Consider the following 21,135-nt stretch of genomic DNA (forward strand, 5'->3'; position numbering starts at 1 on the left):
CTGAATCACTAGCCAGTGATTTGAGTGGGCACCAGGATGGCACCGGACGAAGTCACCTCAGCCAGGTGAGTGGACGCTGCTGGGCTCTGCAGTCTCTCGGACCAGGAGGCGTTGTCGGCGACCAGGATGGAGATGCGAGCTGTCCCACGAAGGTACTTGCTGTCGACGTCGCTGGACCCAGGATTGGGCAACAAGTCTTGGCAAATGCAAGGCCCACGCGGTGGACCTAAAATGGCGTCTTGAGTGGACCAGGAGGGTTCAGGGTGCTCCTCTTTTGGAGGGGAGCAAGGGCTAGTCTGGAGCAACCAGACCAGCAGTAGTTGTCGTCGTGGAGCGTCGTGAGGGGGCCACTAGCCAACGGGCAAGCGACCTGGACAACGCGGTGAGCAGCAAAAAGCAGAAGGGCCCCACGCCGATCTCGTGGATGCAGGGGGGCTGAACTTCGGTGCTGGAGCTGCTCAGGGTCGGGGCTTCTCTTACCCCAAAGCACTCAGTCGAGGGTCACTCGGGAGTCGTGCTGGACAAGCGTCGTGCAGTTCTGAAGATGGCCGGTCCCTCGAGGTCTCGTCACACCCACGGATCACAGCTGGGCTGATGATGTAGGTTGAGGTCAGAGGTGCCTGGGAAGCCGGTTCTCGTCGTGCTGGAGCAGTCTTGATCCGAAGGAGAGACTGGCAACAAACCGCGATGCTTGGTTGGTGCCTGCTGCTGCAGGGTGACTACTCCTTAGTCACAAGGGAGAAATCTTGAGAAGAGTCTTGAGTTCCTTCTTGAAGAAAGTAGTTTCAGGATTCAAAGATGATCTGATTTGGAAGGGGGCCAGGTCCTACCTTTATCCTGCAAAAAGGGGCTGGCACGCGACTAAGTCCTGCCCTATGGGTGGGACTAGGAGGGGGGTGGTTACACCCCTCTCCTTTGGCAGGCTTTCCCCAGGCCAGGGGCTGGAGTGCCCCTGGAACTGGTTTCAGCCGGCCTATGCACAGTGAGCACCGGGGTGCCACTTGCAGTCACCTTCCTCTAAAGCCCTGCCTACCTAGGATACACAAAATCCTGTCTGGGACGGTGCTGGCACCGCCCCTGGCAGGAAACCCTTTGTCCTTGCCTCCTGGGCTGGGAGGACTCCCAGCAGCAGGAGGGCAGACTTGAGTCTCGGTGGCAGCATCCATTTTGTGGAGCTAAGGCTCTGTCTGACTTTAACCGGGGTTACAGGTTACATACATGTCGTGTCCCTCTAGAAGGGTGGAATGCTAACCCCGTCGCCAGAATTGGCGAGGGGTTAGTATTCCAATTCGTATGACACCTTACTCGACATGTTTTGATAAAGCGATACCAGAGTTGGCACATAACCGCGAGGATTATAATGCACTTAAGAGTATATGGTATGCGATATCATGGAAACGGCTAAGGGATGGATCCCGAAAGCCGTAGACAGGCTCAGCTCATGCCAGAGCACTATCTCACACGATTCCAAGCACTCTGCCTTCAGGATTGTCAAGGCCTGCCATAGGACTGACTGATAGGAGATCTGTGTGTCCATTTTAGGGTTAGATATAGGTATACTATATCTAAAGCAAAGGGTGATTACACCACCTTGCCACAGCTGTCGTGCAGCCAGTTGTGTCAGATTTGGATGGCCAGCCAGGGGTGGCATAATACATGCTGCAGCCCCTGGTAGGCCCTGGGTACACCTATGCCCTGGGTACCTAAGGTACACTGTACAGGGACTGATAAGGTGACTCAGTATCCAATTAGATATGTACCTAGGGTACATGGAATCCATTTTACAGAGAGAGCAGTGGGCCTGGGGTCCTGAATAGCAGGGCCCCAGGTCAACTAAGTCAGAAAACCAGCAAAACACCAGGCAAAAAGTTGGGGGCAACCATAGTCAGGGATCTACCTTCCTACAGCGCTCTGCGACGGAGCATGCGACGTGAGTAAATTTCACGAGTAAATTTAAGTGGCGTGGCCTTTCAGGAACATTCACGAGGGCTCACTTTCTTTTACACTTAGTCTCACTTGATTCAAAAAGCATGCATAAATTAGAATGTTTGAACTTGTTATCTTGAATTATGGTTCATAACATAACATAACATGAAGAGCAGTTTTTTTGCTCGAAATGCATTGGAGAATTGATTATGAATTCATAGGAATACATTGATTTCCTTTGGAGTGAAGTGAAAAATAATATTACTATATGGATGAAAAAAAGCAACTGAAGCACAAGTTACTACTTGGTAACGATATATCTTTAAGAGACATTAGTTAGTATTAGATTCCTTACCTTAAAATATCCCCAGGCGTCAGACTGGATCCGGAATTTTTTTGCGTAGCAGTACCCTTGCGCGTCGGTAGGCGTCGTCTGCGGCTCCACGTCAGTCGTCGGCGCCGTGATGACGTCGTCGGAGTACTTAGACGCCCCCTCGGCGTGCTTACGTCAGTTCTTAGACACAGCTTTTCCGCGCCAGAAGCGCTGAGCCATGTTAAAAATCAACACTGGTGCCATTGAAACTAGGGCCCTGAAAGGGAGAACCCTAACCCTAAATATCGGTTCGCAGAACGGGGAGGATGGGTGAGTCGGTAAGGAATCTAATACTAATTAATGTCTCTTACAGATATATCGTTACACAAGTAGTAACTTGTGCATCTGAAAGCTGCCTGACAGATGTCTTGTAAGGGCACTCCCCGGCCCAGGGCAGTTGTAGTCGCCATGGCTCGGGTGGAATGAGCCCGCAATCCAACAGGGGGCTCCTTCTTAGCCAAGGAGTAACATGCCTGGATACACAAGATGATCCACCGGGAGATGGTCCTCTTGTGCACCGCTTTCCCCTTCTTAGCGCCCACGTAACCAACAAAGAGTTGGTCATCCACCCGGAACTGGCGTGTGTGATCCAAATAGAATGAGAGCGCACGTTTTGGGTCCAGACGGTGGAGCCGCACTTCCTCTTTAGAGGGGGTGCGGAGGCGGGAAGAAGGTTGGCAAGGTGATGGACTGCCCAATGTGGAAGGCCGTGACAACCTTGGGCAGGAAAGAAGGGTTAGTACGCAACACCACTTTGTCCGGATTGACAGAAAGGAAAGGTGAGTACAAGAAAGAGCCTGGAGCTCACTCACCCTCCTGGCAGAGGTGATGGCAACCAGGAAAGCAGTCTTTAGAGTAAGACGAAGAGGACAGTTGTGAAGTGGCTCAAAGGGAGCGCACATCAGAAAAGTAAGAACAAGGTTCAAGTCCCACTGAGGCATCACAAACGGAACAGGAGGGAACGTGTGTGTGATGCCCTTAAGAAATCTATTTACAATGGGGGACTTGAACAAGGAAGGTTGACCAGGCAGCCTCAGAAAGGCTGAAAGGGCAGAAAGGCTGAAAGGGCAGAAAGGTAGCCCTTGATAGTGCCCAGAGCAGAGCCCTGCTGGGCAAGAGAAAGAAGGAAGAGAAAAACCTCAGAGAGAGGGGCAGCAAGAGGATCCACAGCCTTTGCTGTGCACCATGCCACAAATTTATTCCACCTGCAGGCGTATACCGATTTTGTGGAGGGACGTCTGGCTGCCAGAATGACATTACAGACTTCAGGAGGCAAGTCAAATGGCCTCAACTGTCGCCGCTTAATCTCCAAGCATGGAGGTGAAGACTGGACAGGTTCGGGTGGAGGACCGTCCCCTGCTGCTGCGACAGAAGGTCCTCCTGAAGAGATAGACTAATCGGGGGATCGACTGACATGCTGAGTAGCTCGGGATACCAGTTTCTTCGTGCCCAGTCCGGAACCACAAGGATGACTTGGGGCCAGGTCGCGCCTGATCTTTTCCAGCACTCTGGGCAGAAGTGGTATGGGTACAAAGGCGTACAACAGACCGCAACTCCACTCGCGACGAAAAGCATCTCCGAGCGAGTGCCACCTTGGAAATTCCAACGCGCAGAACTGATAACATTGCGCGTTCTTTTCTGTGGCGAATAAATCTAACCAAGGCTCTCCCCACTGTTGAAAGAGGCCTTGTGCCACGCCAGAGTTCAGACGCCATTCGTGATCCATCATGCACCGACGGCTGAGTTCGTCCGCTCTGGCGTTTAGGGAACCTGCCAGGTTTTGAACTACCAGGGTCACGCCCTGATGTTCGAGCCACTGCCAGAGGTGCAGAGCCTCCTGGCATAGGGTCCACGACCCAACCCCGCCCTGTTTGTTGCAGTACCACATGGCAGTGGTGTTTTCCGCGAACACTTGCACTACACTCCCCTGGACAGAGGGGAGGAGTCCTTGAAAGCTCAAGTCGGATCGCCCGCAGCTCCAGAAGGTTGATGTGGAGCCGGGACTCCACCGGAGACCAGAGGCCTCTGATTTCCGCCTCTCCCATGTAGCCCCCCCAGCCCAGGAGCGACGCGTCCGTCACAGCTATGTGCTCCGGTTGGGGAAGGGAGAGGGATCTGCCACTGACCCAATCGCAGTCCGTGAGCCACCACTGCAACTGTCTTGCAGTGCCCTCCGAGATCAAGACATGGTCGGACAAGTTGCCCTGATGGTGGGCCCACTGAAACTTCAGGTCCCACTGCAGAGCCTGCATCCGGCACCTGGCGTGATGCACCAGAAGGATGCAGAAGGCCATCAGCCCCAGAAGCTGCAGCATCAACCTGACCGAAACCCGGGATAAAAGCTGAAAGATCGGAATCAGAGCCTGAATATCCCGAACCCGCAGTTCAGGAGGATAAACCCGAAACTGCGCTGAGTCTAGAAGCGCTCCGATGAAGAGGAGCTTCTGAGAGGGTCACAGGTGTGACTTCAGAACATTGATGGAGAACCCCAGCAGGTGCAGGAGGTCGGCCGTTGTCTGGAGGTGGCCGACGACTGTCTGGGCGAGCCCGCCTTCAACAACCCGTCGTCGAGATAAGGGAAGACTGAAACCCCTAATCTGCGCAGATGAGCTACGACCACCGCCATCACTTTCGTGAACACCCAAGGGGCACTGGTAAGGCCGAAGGGGAGCACAGTAAACTGAAAGTGCTCGTGACCTACCGTGAACCGCAGTTAGCGCCGGTGGGCCGGCAGGACAGTGATATGGAAATACGTGTGATGCAAGTCCAACGCTACCATCCAGTCTCCTGGGTCTAGGGCAGCTAGACCGGAGCTAAAGTCAGCCTCTTGAACTTCTCCTTCCGGAGGAAGCTGTTGACGTTCCGGAGGTCCAAGACAGAGCGTAGGCCCCCTTTGCCCTTCTTGGGAACCAAAAAGTAGTGGGAATAGCAACCAAACCCTACTTCTGGCTTAAGTACGAGCTCGATTGCCCCCTTGGCCAAGAGGGCCGCAACTTCCTCCTGCAGAAGATTCAAGTGATCCGACACGCGGTGGTATTGCAGCGGCATTGCTGGAGGGGTTGCCTCGAAGGGGAGGGAGTAGCCCCTTCGGACGATTTGCAGCACCCACCTGTCCGATGTGATGGTGCGCCAGTGGAGGAGAGGTGATGGCGAACCCTGCCCCCCACCAGCGTCGAATGGGCCTGAAAGCTCGGACTAGGAGGGCTTTGAGGCGGATGCTGCGGGGTGGATGTGGACTGGCCTCACCATTGTCCCCGTGCACCGCCACGGCAGTTACCACGTCCGCCACTGCACTGGATGTTAGCATGCAGCCCGTGGCTGGCAGGACGTGTGGGGGCACCCCTTCCTTGGCCACAATAGGAGCGAAAGGCAGCAGTTTGCCGGCATGGGGCCGACAGGCCAAAGAACTTGGCCATAGCCCTGAAGTCCTTAAAGTGCTCAAGCGCACTGTCTGCCTTGTCGACAAAAAGGCGACTGCCATCAAAAGGCATGTCCATAAGGGTGCTTTGGGCATTGGCGTAAAGTTGGCGGACCTCAGCCAGGCATGGTGGCGAACCGCCACCATCGTTGCAATCGCCCTGCCTAGCGAGTCCGTTGTATCTAGCCCACATCGGATGGAATACCGTGCCGCATCTCGACTCTCCGCAACGGCTTGGGCGAGTTTAACCCGGGCATTCTCCGGGCATTGTGACAGCATGTCCGTGACCGTGTCCCACAGAGAGTGGGTATAACGGCCCAAAAGGCACGCTGTTTTAACTGACCGCAACCCCAAACTCTTTTTGCCATATTGTTTGTACCAACGGCCAAGGCCCTGGCCGCCATAGTCAGCACCACATTATAGGCAGCCCCCTCCTCGGTAGCCACGGTAGGCGGGGGAGACAAAACCAGTGTCGGGCAAAGTTGTCCAAACCACTGGAGTCCCCTAGCTCACATGCTCAGTCCTGATAAGACTGGCTCTCCTGTGCCAGAGGGTCCTGAGACCCCTCCCAATCCTCCTCGTCCTCCATCTCCTGGAACTCAGGTTCAAATGATGGGGCCGGATCATAGAAGAAAAGTTTGACGGAGGGAAGTGAGTCCGCATGGCCACGAGGACGTCACAAATCTCCTCCGGCGTTGAATTCAGCCCAGGGACCAGCGGATGTGGAGCTGGCTGCGACGCCTTCGGCTCCGGCGGAGCCGCATGGGAGGTGTCGCCCCGGCCACATTGTGCGAGTGTCGTGGGGAGTCGGAAGAGCGGTGTCGCTTCTTCAACTTCTTGTGCCTCTTACCTGAGGACTTGAAGCCCGATGAGTGGTGTCGACTCGACTAGCGGTGATGACTCAGGCCCCGCGACCGGTCCCCCGACCTCCTCATGGGCCGGGACCTCGAACGGCGCAGGGCTGACTGCCGGAGCTCGAGGTGCTTACGGGACCGCTCCTGCCTAGCCTTCGACGTCAAGGCCCGAGTGTCGGGCACGACTTGTCATCGTGGTCGGTGTGAGAAGTTGGCCTGATATATGATGCTCACTAGTTCTAGTGATCACCTTGTATCAGTCCAATGGTGATTGGTTGTAAGTCAACCTTATAGACCAACTATCCTAATGGTAGCATGGACAAAGCAGTCTTAGGCTAAACTCTTTTGGCATGTGAAGCCAGCTGTTTTACCACAATATAACCCCTTGAATACCAGATGAAAGGACACCACACAAGTTGTTATGAAAATAAACAGTATATTTATTAATAACACCTCTGAACTCTTTATGAGGTCAGAGGGCTAAGCACATGACAATCTCTTAGGAAAAATACGACAAGTTGCACAAAATTACAATGGTGCCCTAGAGGCACGACAAACCATATACTAAGTAAGTGGAATGTGAAAGTCGATAAAAAGAATGGAGCTGTCCAGAGGCTCGCTAGGACTACACTATCTTCACCTTAGGTAAGTAATAGGAGGCCCACGGGACTCGTGTGCAGAGTGTGAACTCACACGCGAGATGCGTAACAACATCTATGGACAGTACAGTTCAAGTTAAAGGGGAGTACAGACAATCCTGACTAGGTAGGACTAAAACGACTGTGGAACTGGACACTAGGACAGTTAAACTACCCTTGAGCACCGAAATGCTCTTGTTACCTCACCCACGGGCTGCGGGTGCATAGGTGTCAAAGTGTGTCGGGTTCTCGCGTTGAAGTCTATGGAGCCTGGGAGAAAAGATGCAGCAGGCGACCAGGAGGAAGATGTCCGGTGCGATCAAAGGGTGAATCGGTGAAGAAGCGGAACTGAAAGCAGAGGGGACAGTGTTCAAAGTCACTAGCCAGTGACCGGTGTGGAATCAGGAAGGAACCAGGTGCTGTCGTCACGATCAGGTGAAGAGTGGACGCTTGACTCTGCAGCCACGTGGACCAGGAGGTGTCTTCGACGACCAGGATGGAGGCACGAGCTGTCCCACGCAGGCTCTCGCTGTCGGCGGTGTCGGATCCGGAATTGGAGTCAACAGGCCTTGGCAAAGGCAACCCACACGGTGAGCGGAAAAGACGTCTGGTGCAAGCTAGGAGAGTCCGGGGTGCCCCTCTTTTGGAAGGGAGCAAGGGCCAGTCTGGAGCAACCAGACCAGCAGTGAAGATTCAAAGGTTCGTCGTCTAGGAGGCCACTAGCCAGCCGGCAAGTGACCAGACAACGCGTCGAGCAGCAAACAAGCAGAAGGGCCCCACGCAGATCTCGTGGAACCTGGAGGGCTGATCTTCGGTGCAGGGGCTGCTCGGGGCTGGGGCTTCTCAATCCCCAAAGCACTCGGTCGAGTTTACCTCGGGAGTCGTGCTGGAAGCGAAGTGCAGGTTCGTTCATGATGGCCGGTCCCACGTGTCTCGTCGCACCCACGGGTCTCAGCTTTGCTGCAGATGTGAGTTGAGGTCGGAGAGGTCTGGGAATTCGGGTCTCGTCGGGCTCTGAAGTCTAGATCCTCGAGGGAAGACGACAAAGTGAAGCCGCTGGACGCTTGATGGTGCCTGCAGTTGCAGGGTGGACACTCCTTGTCCACAAGGGAGATTCTTCAGTCTTCTGTGAAGCAGAACGTCGAAGTCCAGAGTTTCTTCTTGTAAAGTTGTTCAGGATAATCTAATTTGGAATGGGACCAGCTCCTACCTTTATTCTCCTAAAGGGGGCTGCACTACTGACTAGGTCCCTCCCCTGGGTGGGACCAGGAAGGGGGTGGCTACACCCCCTATCCTTTGTCCGGTTTCCCGCCAGAGCTGGGGCAGGGATGCCCCAGCAACTGGTTTGAACCGGTGTATGCACAGGACACCTTGTGTGCCCCAGGCATGTCTCATTCCTTTCAGGCCTGTCCTACCCAATACACAAAGTCCTGTCTGAGGTGGTGCTAGCACCTCCCAAGGCAGGAAACCCTTGGTCCAAGCCTCCCTCGCTGGAAGGACTCCCAGCAGCAGGAGGTCAGACTTGTGTCTGTGGTGGCAGCATCCATTTTGTGATGCCAAAGCTCGAGTTAACTTTAACCGGGGTTCTCAGTTACATACATGTCGTGCCCATCTAGAAGGGTGGAATGCTACCCCCGTCCCCAGAATTGGCGAGGGGGTAGTATTCCAATTCGTATGACACCTTACTCGACATGTTTTGATAATGTTATACCAGAGTTACCATTTAACCGCGAGGTTGATAATGCACTTAAGAGTATATGGTATAGCGTTATCATGCAACAGCTATTAGGACTTCGTTCCGCCAGCTGCAAATGGGCTCAGCTCATGCCAGAGCACCATCTCACATAATTCCAAGTACTCTGCCTTCAGGATTGATAAGGCCTGCCATAGGAGTGACTGATAGGAATATAGGTGTCCGTTTTAGGGTTAGATATAGGTATACTATATCTACAGCAAAGGGTGATTACACCACCTTGCCCCAGCTGTCATGCAGCCAGTTGTGTAAGTTTTGGATGGCCAGCCAGGGGTGGCATATTACATGCTTCAGCCCCTGGTAGGCCCTGGGTACACCTATGCCCTGGGTACAGGGACTGATAAGGTGGCCCAGTACCAATTGGTAAATCCACCTAAAGTACATTGTTGTCAATTTAGAAAGAATAGCTAGGCTGTGGGTCTGATTAGCAGGCCCACAGCCAGGGAAAGTCTTAAACCAGTGAAGCAAAAAGCAAAAATCTGGGGTGACCATAGGATTGCAGACCCCACTCTCCTACAGTCGGGCCCCAAGCAATGCACGCACCGGCAATGGGGGTCGGTAACCGACATCAGTCGGTTGCAGTCAGCACAGGGTTTGAACCCAGGCATCCCTACCGGCACCGATTGAGTGGAACGACTTGAAAAAACCAGAATAGGTTTAGTCAAAAAATGACTAACGGTACCACTTTTTCCGGATCAGCGCTAGCTGGCGCGGAAAAAAGAAGTGACGTTAGCGCGCGAGGGCGGCGTCTAAATACTCCGACGAAGTCATAACGGCGGCGACGACTGACGCGGATCCGCGGAAGGGTACTGCTGACGAAAACTTTCCGGATCCAGTCTGACGCCTGGGGATATTCTAAGGTAAGGAATCCAATACTAACCTGTTTCTTTCAGATATTAATTGTATTTTGATTTTATTTTTATGTAAATTCTCCTACAAAGTGGCACCTTTTTAGCGGTAAAATGGAGGTAAATGAGGTTTTACATTGAAGAAATTACCGTAAATTACCGCTGGATCAGTACAGGTAACCCACTTTATATCCATGGGAAGGGGTTGGATAGATTCTGTGAACCCTCCTATGGGAGGGGCAGGACAGAGGGCTGGCTACACCCATGTCCTTTGTCCAGTTTTGTGCCAGAGTGGGAGCAAATTGCTCCCAGAACTGGCTTGAGCTGGACTATGTACAGGGACATCAAATGTGCCCCCAGTGCAGACTTTCTAGCAATCAGAGTGCACCCACCCAACCCCAATACACTAAATCGTGTCTAGGAAGCCAGTGACAAAATGCTTATTGTCATGACTTCCTCTGCGTGAGCTGGCTCAGCAGCAGGAGGGCAGATCAGTGTCTGGCTGGCAGCATCCATTTTGTGATGCCCAGGTCAAGAAAGCTGGTACCGGGTAGACCGGTGAGACACAGTAGTGGTAGTGGAAGAGTGAAATCATACCTCCCACACAAGTTACTGTGGTTCCAAGGTGTTTGACAGCAAACAAAATATTTCTAAGAAGCCATTTTAAAGCTAGCATTTACCACGAGGTTGTAATGCACTTAAAACATGTCTGGCTGCATCACAGACAACCCTGGGGAATTGTCTCCAAAGGCTGCAGAGGGGCTCTGCTCATGTAGAAGCAGCCTCTCACCTAAAACCCAGCACACAGCCTTCAGGATTGTTAAGGCCTGCCATAGGGTTGACTGCTAAGTATCTAAGAGTAGTGATTTAGAGAGATATAGTGAACCTATATCTCAGTAAGTGGTGCAAGCACCATCTTACACAGTCTGCAGTAGCAGGTCTGTCATGTCAATTTGGATGGCCTCTCATGGGTGGCATAATACATGCTGCAGCCCATGGAAGACCTCTGGGGTATGCCCTGGGTACATAGTGTACCATACACTAGGGACAGATAAGGGTACCCCAGAATCCAATCGAGTGTACCTACAGTACATGCATTGCAATTAAAGGGAGAAAGCAGATAGAATGGGGTCTTGGATAGCAGGATCCCAGTCAGACTAGGTCAAAAACAGTGTGACATCAGCTAAAAGTGGGGTAACCATAAGAAGCAGATACTACTTTCCTACACACTTATCAAACATGTTTATCATACCATTTAACTTTTGGTGGCCTCGCAGCAGGTGGTGTGTTGAAAGTCTGCCACAGTGGGAAAGAAGGGCTTCTTGAAAGCTCTACAGTACTCAAACACTAGTCACACTCCAGTCAGCCTTCCTGTTCTGCTGCAAGGACAATAACGTATAGGGAATTTATATCTAAGTTAATGAAGAGGGCGTGGATTTCAATAGAGGGTGGGTGGTTGGTATTAAAAAAAATGTAAATAGATGAGCTGGCAGGAGGGGAGTTAAAAATAGCCTGCTATTTCGGGAGTACAAGAACCTAGCAGCTGTACCCATGCGGCATGTAAATACAAACAAGAGACTGCAGCATAGGCACTCTTTACAAGAGCAGCTCTAAACTCAACAACAAATCAACCAAACTGGAGTAAACGTATCTGACTGGCTAAACAAAAGTGTTAGTGATCAGCAGAGAAGAGATGCAAAGTGCTGATGAGCTGTTGAGCTTCAGGCTGGGCCTGGAACAAACTGGCATCAGACAGCTGCTCTCAGCTCTGACAACGTTTTACAATGGAGGCTAATTAAGCGAACAGGCGAAAGGAGCTTTAAACGCCCGTAATCTTCACAAAAGGTAATGGCATCAGTGGCTTCGCTTCAGTTCCAGTACAAGCTTGGACACTAATTGCTATGTTGATGCAGCTACTCCCTTTAGGGGAGTTATGAATTCCAAATTCACATCCGTCTTCGCTTTTGGGAAAGGAGGGGACCTGAATGCTACAGAAATAGGGCTCAAGTAAAAATTCCAGGAGTGCTCATAATCATTCCCATCTGTGTTGAGAAATATTCAAGTGATGCAGAGCTCGTAATACTAGCGCCGGTAACGAAGAATCCCCTGCCCCGAGTGAGAGTGAGGAGCACACTGGACGAATGTGCCGAACAATGTGGGCCCCCGTTGCCCCTTGTCCCGGATGCGGGGCATTGGTGGGGTTCGGGAACCACCTTTGTCGCACAGAAGCCCGCCGAGTGGAAAAACAGAACACATGCACTCAAATGGAGTGCGAACATGAAATGAAAACAAGCACACTTGAAATGCGTGCAGCCACAGAGACATTATGTAAACAAGCACAGCGAAGGAAAAACAAAACAAGCATTTACAATGCAATGGTTTCGCCTTTTGAAAAGTTTGAGCTATTGGCATTGTAAATGACAAAATTTATATTTATGTGTTGGTTTTGAAAACAGATAAATAAATGGCATTGTCATTTACAATAGGGGGTGGGTGATGGACGGAGCATCTGAACCAATCAAACACTCACACCCAGTCAAAAGATCTGGGTTTGATCCATCACCGTTCTTTTGCCCACTCTGCCACCCCAGTTCAGACATGGCTATATGCAAATCAGTCTGACCCTGTGCCTCATGGGAACAGTCCGGCCCGAACTGCCAAGCCATTCCATCCCTGGACCGGAAACAAGCTTCCGAGGACCGGTTTCTGGCATTCCAGCAGTCTTCAGCCCGGCTTACTTGAATCCAGTGGCAAAGTGAGCAAGGGACTCACGTCTGAGCATACCCTGCCAAACTTATGGCGAACAAAGCGGTACAAAAGGGGGTGGTGATGGACGGAGCATCTGAACCAATCAAACACTCACACCCAGTCAAAAGATCTGGGTTTGTTCCATCACCGTTCTTTAGCCCACTCTGCCACCCCAGTTCAACCATCAGCCCCAGATTTCACCAACGTTGGTGTAAACACACAGCAAGTGTTTCATTTAAGCCTGCCACGCATGTTCAAGCGACAAATTCCATGTAATCACCAAGGCGCACTTTTTGGCGCTGTCTAGCGCTTAGCAGGTATATTGTTCTGCATCAAGACGCCCCCTCAGGCAGGATTGCCGGCTAGAAATAGCTCCCCGTGCAAGAGTGTGAGCTTTCACCCAGGTGACGGATCGCTTTAGTATATTGGAAATGTCAGCTGCATAGAGGTGGCCTGCTTGTAGCAACAGTTACTCCATTGGCAGCCACGCGCGCAGATCATGGGGGCCCTCTCGCAGCGCAAAGCATCATGGGAAGGCTTGTAATAGCTTCCTTAATAGTCTGGCGCACAGACCAGAGTCCATCTAGTGTACGTGAGGCTATGAATAATGACGCCCTGCTCAGCTATCTGTCACTGCGTGGAGTTGTAATGCACATTACCACTTCAAGTTGGAGTAAGTCTGGGGAGGCGGCCGGCTGCAGACAGCCAGGTGACGTGTATGCTGCAAAACTCAAATCTATGTCCAGCAGGCTTTCCATGCCTCTCTGCCTTTAGGGGGCATGCATATAAGGGTTGGTTTAAGGGCATTGTTCAGTGACCGAGCGGTCAGTGCAAAAACAACATTTGCACTGGCTGCACTAGCCTGTCACTACACATTCTGGGGCAAAACTGCCTGGTCACCAGTGCAAAACTGCTCTGTAAGGGGTGAATTGTTTGGTCCAGTTGCCCCGAGAACTAATTCCACTCTAGGAATCATGCTTTCAGGTTCGGATCGTAGTAAAAACAGTGCCGGGTGCTAACACTACAAAGAGTTAACCACGGCATTGTTGCTTTGTGTGGTCGAGGCTTTTAGAGTCAGGCTCCCTTCAGAAATGATTATAGGGCTGCACGAGTGCAGTCCACCAAGGGCACCTACCGGAGGCCGGGGAGAGGAGCAGCAAAAGCAGCATCCGCTGGAAGGCGCAGCTCAACATGGCGAGAACGGAGTCCAGAGAAGAGAGAGCCGCCAGAGAAGCAGAGCCCACGGAGGAATAGGCACAGTACAGCAGCAGTCCGTGGACACCCGCAGCGAGAGATCAGCGCTGCGGACAAACCAAGCCTAACCCGAATGCAGTCGGAGACACAACAAAACACGCAAAGACGAACTGGACTTCCTCCGGCGGCGGTCGGTCTGCAGGAATGACCCCAAAAAAAGTTTTAAAAAAATACAAAATAAACCACCGCCCACCGCCGCATGACGTAGAAAAAGGGGTGGGATGAGTAAAAATCGCGGGAACGCCCACGAATCTGCTCCGGCCATGACGGACAGATGTCTGTTCCAATGGCTAGCCTCCATTTATGGAGATAGCCAATGGAACAGAGGGCGGATTCCCAAGCCACATACTGTAAACATTAGATTTTGCCTGCGCCGAAAAGCTGCGCGGTGCGCAGCTTTCGACGAGGCGAAACCTAAAAAAGTTTCTCTGATAAGAGAAACTCAAGGAAAAGGAAGTAGTATGATACGGCATAGTGAAACTGAGGAAAAGTGGCAAGCACACAAACCAATGAAAAGTAAGGGCGGTATCTAAGCTCCTTCTAAGATTTATATGAAATACAATAGATTTCTCAAGCACAGTGCAAGTGCAGACTAAACCGAATGACTTCTTGCTGTGGTGTGCTTTCTTTGAAGTGCTTAATGGTATATTTACAATAAGGCCACATTTACATAAATGTTGTAGTGAAATTTTTAGCAGAGACAAAACACACGAAACTAAGATGGCATATCATTTTAAACATTAATAGCAATGATTTACATCCTTATATTCAACATACGCACACTTACCTTGTTTATTTAGAGGACGCTTTCTTACACACACGCATATTCTGTGCTCTTCTGCCTAGACCGGAAAAAAAGACTTCTGAAATTAGATCGCGAACGTAAGCAACAAGCCATTTACATATTTTTTGCCAAAATAATTTCAGAGCAGTATATTAATTTAGAGTAATGTTGTAATCAGTATGAGTTTACAGCAAATCTTGGATTACAAGTCTTCAAAATTTGGGATCCTTTGTGGTGTTGTTATAAATTAAGATCCACCTTACTACTTATTAACGGAGGTGTGTTGGTCTTTGTGTGCATGAGATTTTCTCCACAGGAAGATGGGCATTGGATATCATTAGATTTGGTACTGTAGGGCGTTGAATCAGTTGGACACTTGCTTCTCTATCTCTAGGCTTTACATTTATTTAGCACGATGTGTACGGTCATCAAAAACAAATGGTCAAAGTATTAGGGTCAGCTGTAAAGCATCAACCATAACAGAGCTTTGGTCTTTTCATTATGCGGAAGGTTTTGTTGCACAGGATAGGCTTGCAAGGAACTGTTGAATTGATGTTTTCATAAAAAAAAGCGAAAATAGACTACCATGCAAGAAATGGACCTCAGTAACTGGATGATAAACTGGGCCTCAAACTATTTCCCAGAATATTCACCTGGTGTCCTTGTCAAGCATACCTATCACCAAGGGGCTATCACGCTAATGGCCCATATGCCGGTGAAGTAAAGTTGCCTGTTGGAAAGGTGCAACTGTACATGGCCCCCTGCAGAACTATGACCACAACAGTCCAGAGAATATAGCTTAGACACAAGTGATTCAGGAAAAAGGGACAAGGTCTGATACAGACCTTCCCGGGTCAACTAGTGCTGCAAAAAGAGACTGGGAAACAAGGTGGCAAATATGTGCTTGAAGAAAATTAAAACTTCAGAAATAGAGTGGATTAAAAGTCTAGCGGCATGACTTACTAAAAAATGTGTGTGATCTTTGGAATGTGCTAATGTTTTCTACTTTAGTTAAAGAAAAGCTTTGTGGTGTGATTATAGATATTAATCCTTTCAACAATTTCGAATAAAATTAGTTTGTAGAGGCAAAACTCATGGAATGCACCATACGCATCAGCACAGACATGATTCTGAAAGATAAAGAATGCACTTCCAACGTTTTGCTATTAACACTATTTTGGCTTTCCCATTAATTAATATTAGAGACAAGAAATATTTGTGGATATACTTACTGGATCCGAGAGGCTTATGCCCTGGCAATCCAAAGTGGCACGGAACTCTTTAATCATCTTGCCAAACTCCCAGTTTGGAGCGCTGGTGTCATATTCCTGCAGAGAAAAACTTCTATTAGAAATTGATTCACGACCATTGGGAAAGTACAGAAAGAGCTGCCACATAAATCAAACAATGGTACAATTAACGAAAACAAAGTGACTGCCACTATATTTCACTCTGTAATCTTCACTCCAATTAGAAATAGTCTACTGATGTAGACTAGACCAATAAAAACCTTCGTGAAAACTTGAGGAATTCAGCCACTACAAGCTTTGTGGGAGACGGAGCAAAATGTAATGTGTCCAAGCTAGACGCAAGTCTCCAATCACCCCAATCGAGTACTTTTTAACTGAACAATTTCCTAATAGGAATTAGGAAGATTTCAAGTAAAGAAAGAACCATATCTTGTGATAAGATGCTTCGTTTGGCAGCAACCAGCATGGGTGAATGACCGGTCTCTGGCCAGCTCAAGTCTGCAATAGGGCTTGGAAAAAAAAAACATGCATCTGTTCTTTGGGGAAATCCTAACAGTCAGCAAGGACCATGAATTACTATTATTTGATAAGATTTGAAAAGATATACTGTTGGGAACGGAGAAGAACTAACCAGCACAGACATTTACAACCGTATTCTATCAAGTTATAGGAGTCTCCAGTACAGCAATCAAGATTTACTGCAGAAAACGAACTTAAATAAAATAAGTTTGTAGGGAAGTAAAATCAGTTACGGAAAACCAGAAATCGACGCCATCTGTTTCAATCACAACTCCCTACCACCTCCAGACATGACTCATACAAGCACCATCCATACAAGCTACAATTTGCAATCTTACTTTCAACATCCTCAGGCACGAAACGGGACTACCACGCTCAAATGTGAACTGGCAGCGTGCAAATCAACTTAGGACTTTATTTAATTGCTGAACGTCCACCTCATAGGTGGACGCTGGGTAGGTGGCGAGCAATCTGTATGCAGATAAGAATGTAAGTGTTCAATAGACTTAGCGAAAGAGAAATATTCTTTAGATGGATTTTTCTACTCACAAAATCCTTGCCTTTTAAATCAAAGTAAGTGCAACAGATTGACTCCTAAGGAACTATGACAGATTGGTGACATTTAAAAAAAAAAGGGGGATGACAGAGTGGTAGCTTGCTGAGCAAAAAGGCAGTAAACAGAATAGACTGACTAGGCATGAAGCTCATCTGGCACGGACTAAGTCCAGCATAGATCATAATGAGAAAGTTTATCAAAAATGGCAGAGTACTAAAGAGAAATGGTCCAAAGTGCATAAATCAGGAACGTTAAAGCCAGATTCAGGTCCTGTTTTGGCATACCGAAGGGAGAACAAATGAAAGACCTTTTAATTTCATACCAAACGACTTAAATGAGGGTTCATCTGGCAAATAATGAAAGGCCAAAAAAGAGAGAAAGCATGTGAACAGAGCAAAGCATTGCCGGACCAGATATATAAATGCATACAGAATAAGAACAATGTTGCCTTTAGAGAGTCCAAGCACATCACACCAAGCAACAAATCTAGTCCAACAACCAGAATGCACCATGTTCACTGGCCCAAGGAGCCTTGGACAGACTGATCTGAAACCGAGCTCAGCCAAAATATCAGGATCATAGCGTGAATATCTTGAAATTTATGAAGGGGTAGAAAAGCCTTCAAAGCAACCATGTCCAAAATGGCTCCAATTAAAGGTAGACTCTAGTAAGGAAAACACCGGTGTTAAAAAATTGCTCTCGAAATGATCCCCAACCAGCCAAGGAGAGCTAGCTTAACAAGTCATCATGGCATCAGAGTCCCATGAAGATGGGCCACGATCTTTGTAAAGCTGCAAAGGCTAAAGTAAGAATGTATGATACAATGGAGAGCTTATTTGACTGCATCATTCTACAAAATTAATGTATTTACTGTCGGACTGCAGAACCAGCACAAAAACGTGTCCGGCAGGTTCAAGGACACCATGCAATCCTTAGGATTCTAAGCCAACAGAACTTTAGCTACAGTGATTATGGAGGTCTCCTTTTAAATGAATAAGTTCAGCATCCCGAGGTACACAAAGCAGTAGAAGGACTGAGGAAGATTGTAGACAAGTAATGCTCTAGCATTCCAGTCCGTACCATGCCTCAGCACTACCTCAAACAGACCTTTGGCAAGCAACACCACCTTACTGGAGAGGAAGCAGAAATGATTCACCAGAGCCAGCCCATTAACTGGAGCAGCCTAAGGGGGTGGAAGTGTAGGGGGGGCCTTGCTGGGCCAACTTAACGAAGCACCAGTAGGGCAGGCAATTCTGAATATGGTCAATTAGATGCAGTTTTCAGCTTTTGAGTCAACTAAAGTGGTTTAGATGATTCCGGATTAAGAGGACTGATGCTGCTGCTGTCCTTTTGCACCATCTTTTTTTTATTTGATGTTTTATATAGCGCTGGCTAGACCCGGAGGTATCAGAGTGCATTACATGAGGTTCCAGAAAGTTACAAAGTCACATCAGTTACAAGTTATATTTGTTGCAAAACATTTAAAGAGCATAGAAGACAAGATAAAGGGAGCATAGAAGGGTAGGGGAGTAAGGTAAAAGTGTAGGAGGGAGATACGGAGGAGGGTAGGAGGGAGATACGGAGGAGAGACGAAGGAAGGTCTGCCCAAAGTCTGGCTGGGTAGATGACGGCCGAAGGGAAAGTCCACAGCCCATCTCCTCTATAGCTATCAAGGTAGCTCCACCGGGCATCAGCCAAACTGCTAGGTCTCAACGGTCAGTGGTAAGTTAACAGATTCCATGCCCATGGTGGTACTTGGCCACTTTAAAAAAATAATTGGAATTAAAACATATCCCTAGGGGACTACGTGTGATAATATTTCCCACCTTTGAGGACTTCGATCCAGACCTGCTTAGTGAATGGGAACATTTAATATCTGGTTCCTCATTCGGGATGATTGACATTCTCATCCGACATGCCGAACGTAAAAGGCCAAAATTATTAACTGAGATTGGAGCTGTAGAATAGGAGATTAAATTGCTTAATTTAACAGAAACAGAGAAAAATTACAAGATTCTAAAGGGAATACTTAGTGCACATCAAACCTATATTAGGGACAAGAAAATTAGAAAGCTAAAAAGGGACAAAAATGACTATCGCAATGGAAGGATATTTACTTTCGCCAAAAAATTTGATGAAACCAAGATTGGGTGTAACTACTCTCCAAAATAAAAGAACGGATGCCACTATTTCAGTGAGTGACTCTGATCCATCTAGCTGCATTAGTGAGGCTAGTGATAATAGAAGCGAGTCCTCACTTACAGCAACAGCCTCTGATATTACTGGCACGGGTTCTGCTTTATTAGAGCTAGAGAGATTGCGCAAAGGAACCAAGTCAGTATACAATCGAAAGAACACAGGAGGAAAAGAACAAGGAGGGGTGGTAGAAAAACCAGGGACAGAAGAAAGCAAACGGGTAACGAGATCAGCATTGCGTGTACAGAGGAATTAGTGGACAATCATGATAATCCGAACAAAACTAAATGAGAAATCCAAACAAAAATCAAATGATTTCTCCATTATTAATTTGTCAACAACTACTCTGAGCACTGTAGAAGAAAATGTTTTGAAGAAAGGATTACATTTCTGTCCACTAACTAAACCTGACTTTGTCACACTGCATATAGATCTGTTTAAATTTACTCACACTTAAATTTAAAAAAAAATTTGATGCAAACAAAAGTGTCAACTATACCTGTGTATTCAGTGTCTGAGAGTGGTCAATCTATTAGAGATATTCAGAATGTACAAATATTGTTAGAATTGGATGACAGCTTTGAAATTCCCCCTGGTATACAGGAAGTGTTGGATGATTTAGGTATTGTTAGTAATCTTCAAACCAGCCGTGGTCTCAGAAACCAATCTACTTTTGCTCCTCAACTACCCTCTGATAATCTCAGATTGTTTTTATAGAGCTGTTACAGAAGAACTATATAAACTTGAGGATAAACTTAAAAGGGTCTCTCTTATAAAATGTGACAATTTGAATCATCAAGAGAGAACAGCTCTTAAACAACTTTCAAGCTACAATGGGATAGTCCTGAAAGAAGCTGATAAAGGGGGAAATATCGTTTTACTAAACAAAGCGGACTACTTTGTAGAGATTGATAGTCAACTGATGGATGTAAATTCATACACCAGAATAGACCACAATCCTACACAGGAAGTCAATCAACGTTTGGATAGGTTACTGAGATATTGGCACAGTTCAGGGGTACTTTCCGATACAGAACTGAAATATCTGTATAATCCTAATCCAATGTCTGCTTATATATATATCTTACCTAAGGTACACAAAAGCACTACCATACCCCTGGGAGACCAATAATCTCGGGTATTGGCAGTGCCATTGAACACATTTCTGAATACATAGATATCACCTTGCAACCAATTGTGCATAATCTTCCTTCCTTCATAGAAGACACTAAAGATCTTCTTAATAAATTGGAAAATCTAGCTTGGATGGACGATGCACTACTAGTCACCTTAGATGTCTGTGCCCTGTACACGAGTATCCCAGTGAACAAGGGCATGGAAGCATTGACTTACTTCCTTATCCAAACCTATCCATACTGAGATGGTCTTAGAATTTACCGGCTTTGCCCATAAAAAACAATTTCTTCACACAACACATGGTATCACCAACATTCTGGTGTCGTGATGGGGCTAAATTCTAGCCCTCTTTCACTAATATTTACATAGGATTTTAGGAGGAATTTCATGTATGGAGACCTAGTTCACCTGAGTTATCTAACCACATCATATATTGGTGTCTGTTTATAGATGACATTTTCTTGATATGGGGAGGAGATGAAATCTCTCTTAATGAATTTGTAACATACATGAATGACAACCCATATAATCTGAATTTCACATTTAATCAAAGCAAAAACAGTGTTGACTTTTTGGATATAACCCTTTATTGACAGAGGACATCTTGAGAGCAAATTATTCAGAAAGGTCACCGCATGCAACTCAGTGTTCATGCTAGTAGTGCCCATCCTGTTTCTCAAAAACAATCCATACCTTATAGAGAAATTTCCAGACTGCGTCGCAATTGCAGTTCAGAAACAAATTTCCAGCAAGATATAACTAACTTGAAAGAACGCTTTGTGGCAAGAGGCTATGAAGAATCTATACTTAACTTAGCTCATCCCCGCATTAATAAGATATCTAGAACAGAAACTCTGAAACGCAAGTGTAAAAAAAGTAAA

The 21,135-nt window shown here is 47.9% G+C and overlaps 1 protein-coding gene across 2 annotated transcripts in view; it reads right to left on the reverse strand.

Annotated features, from left to right (window-relative positions):
• Positions 1-21,135, reverse strand: part of KIF2C (kinesin family member 2C) — a 1,469,089-nt gene that overhangs the window by 736,806 nt on the left and 711,148 nt on the right. For both annotated transcript variants that reach the window (XM_078671750.1, XM_078671748.1), the window contains 2 exons: positions 15,829-15,924; positions 14,600-14,654 (listed from right to left, as the gene is read on the reverse strand). In XM_078671750.1, the coding sequence (XP_078527876.1) occupies positions 14,600-14,654; positions 15,829-15,924 (151 nt within the window). The remainder of the gene's footprint in view (positions 1-14,599; positions 14,655-15,828; positions 15,925-21,135) is intronic.

This window comes from Lissotriton helveticus, chromosome 1_2, assembly GCF_964261635.1.
Source record: "Lissotriton helveticus chromosome 1_2, aLisHel1.1, whole genome shotgun sequence".
NCBI classification, from domain to species: domain Eukaryota; kingdom Metazoa; phylum Chordata; class Amphibia; order Caudata; family Salamandridae; genus Lissotriton; species Lissotriton helveticus.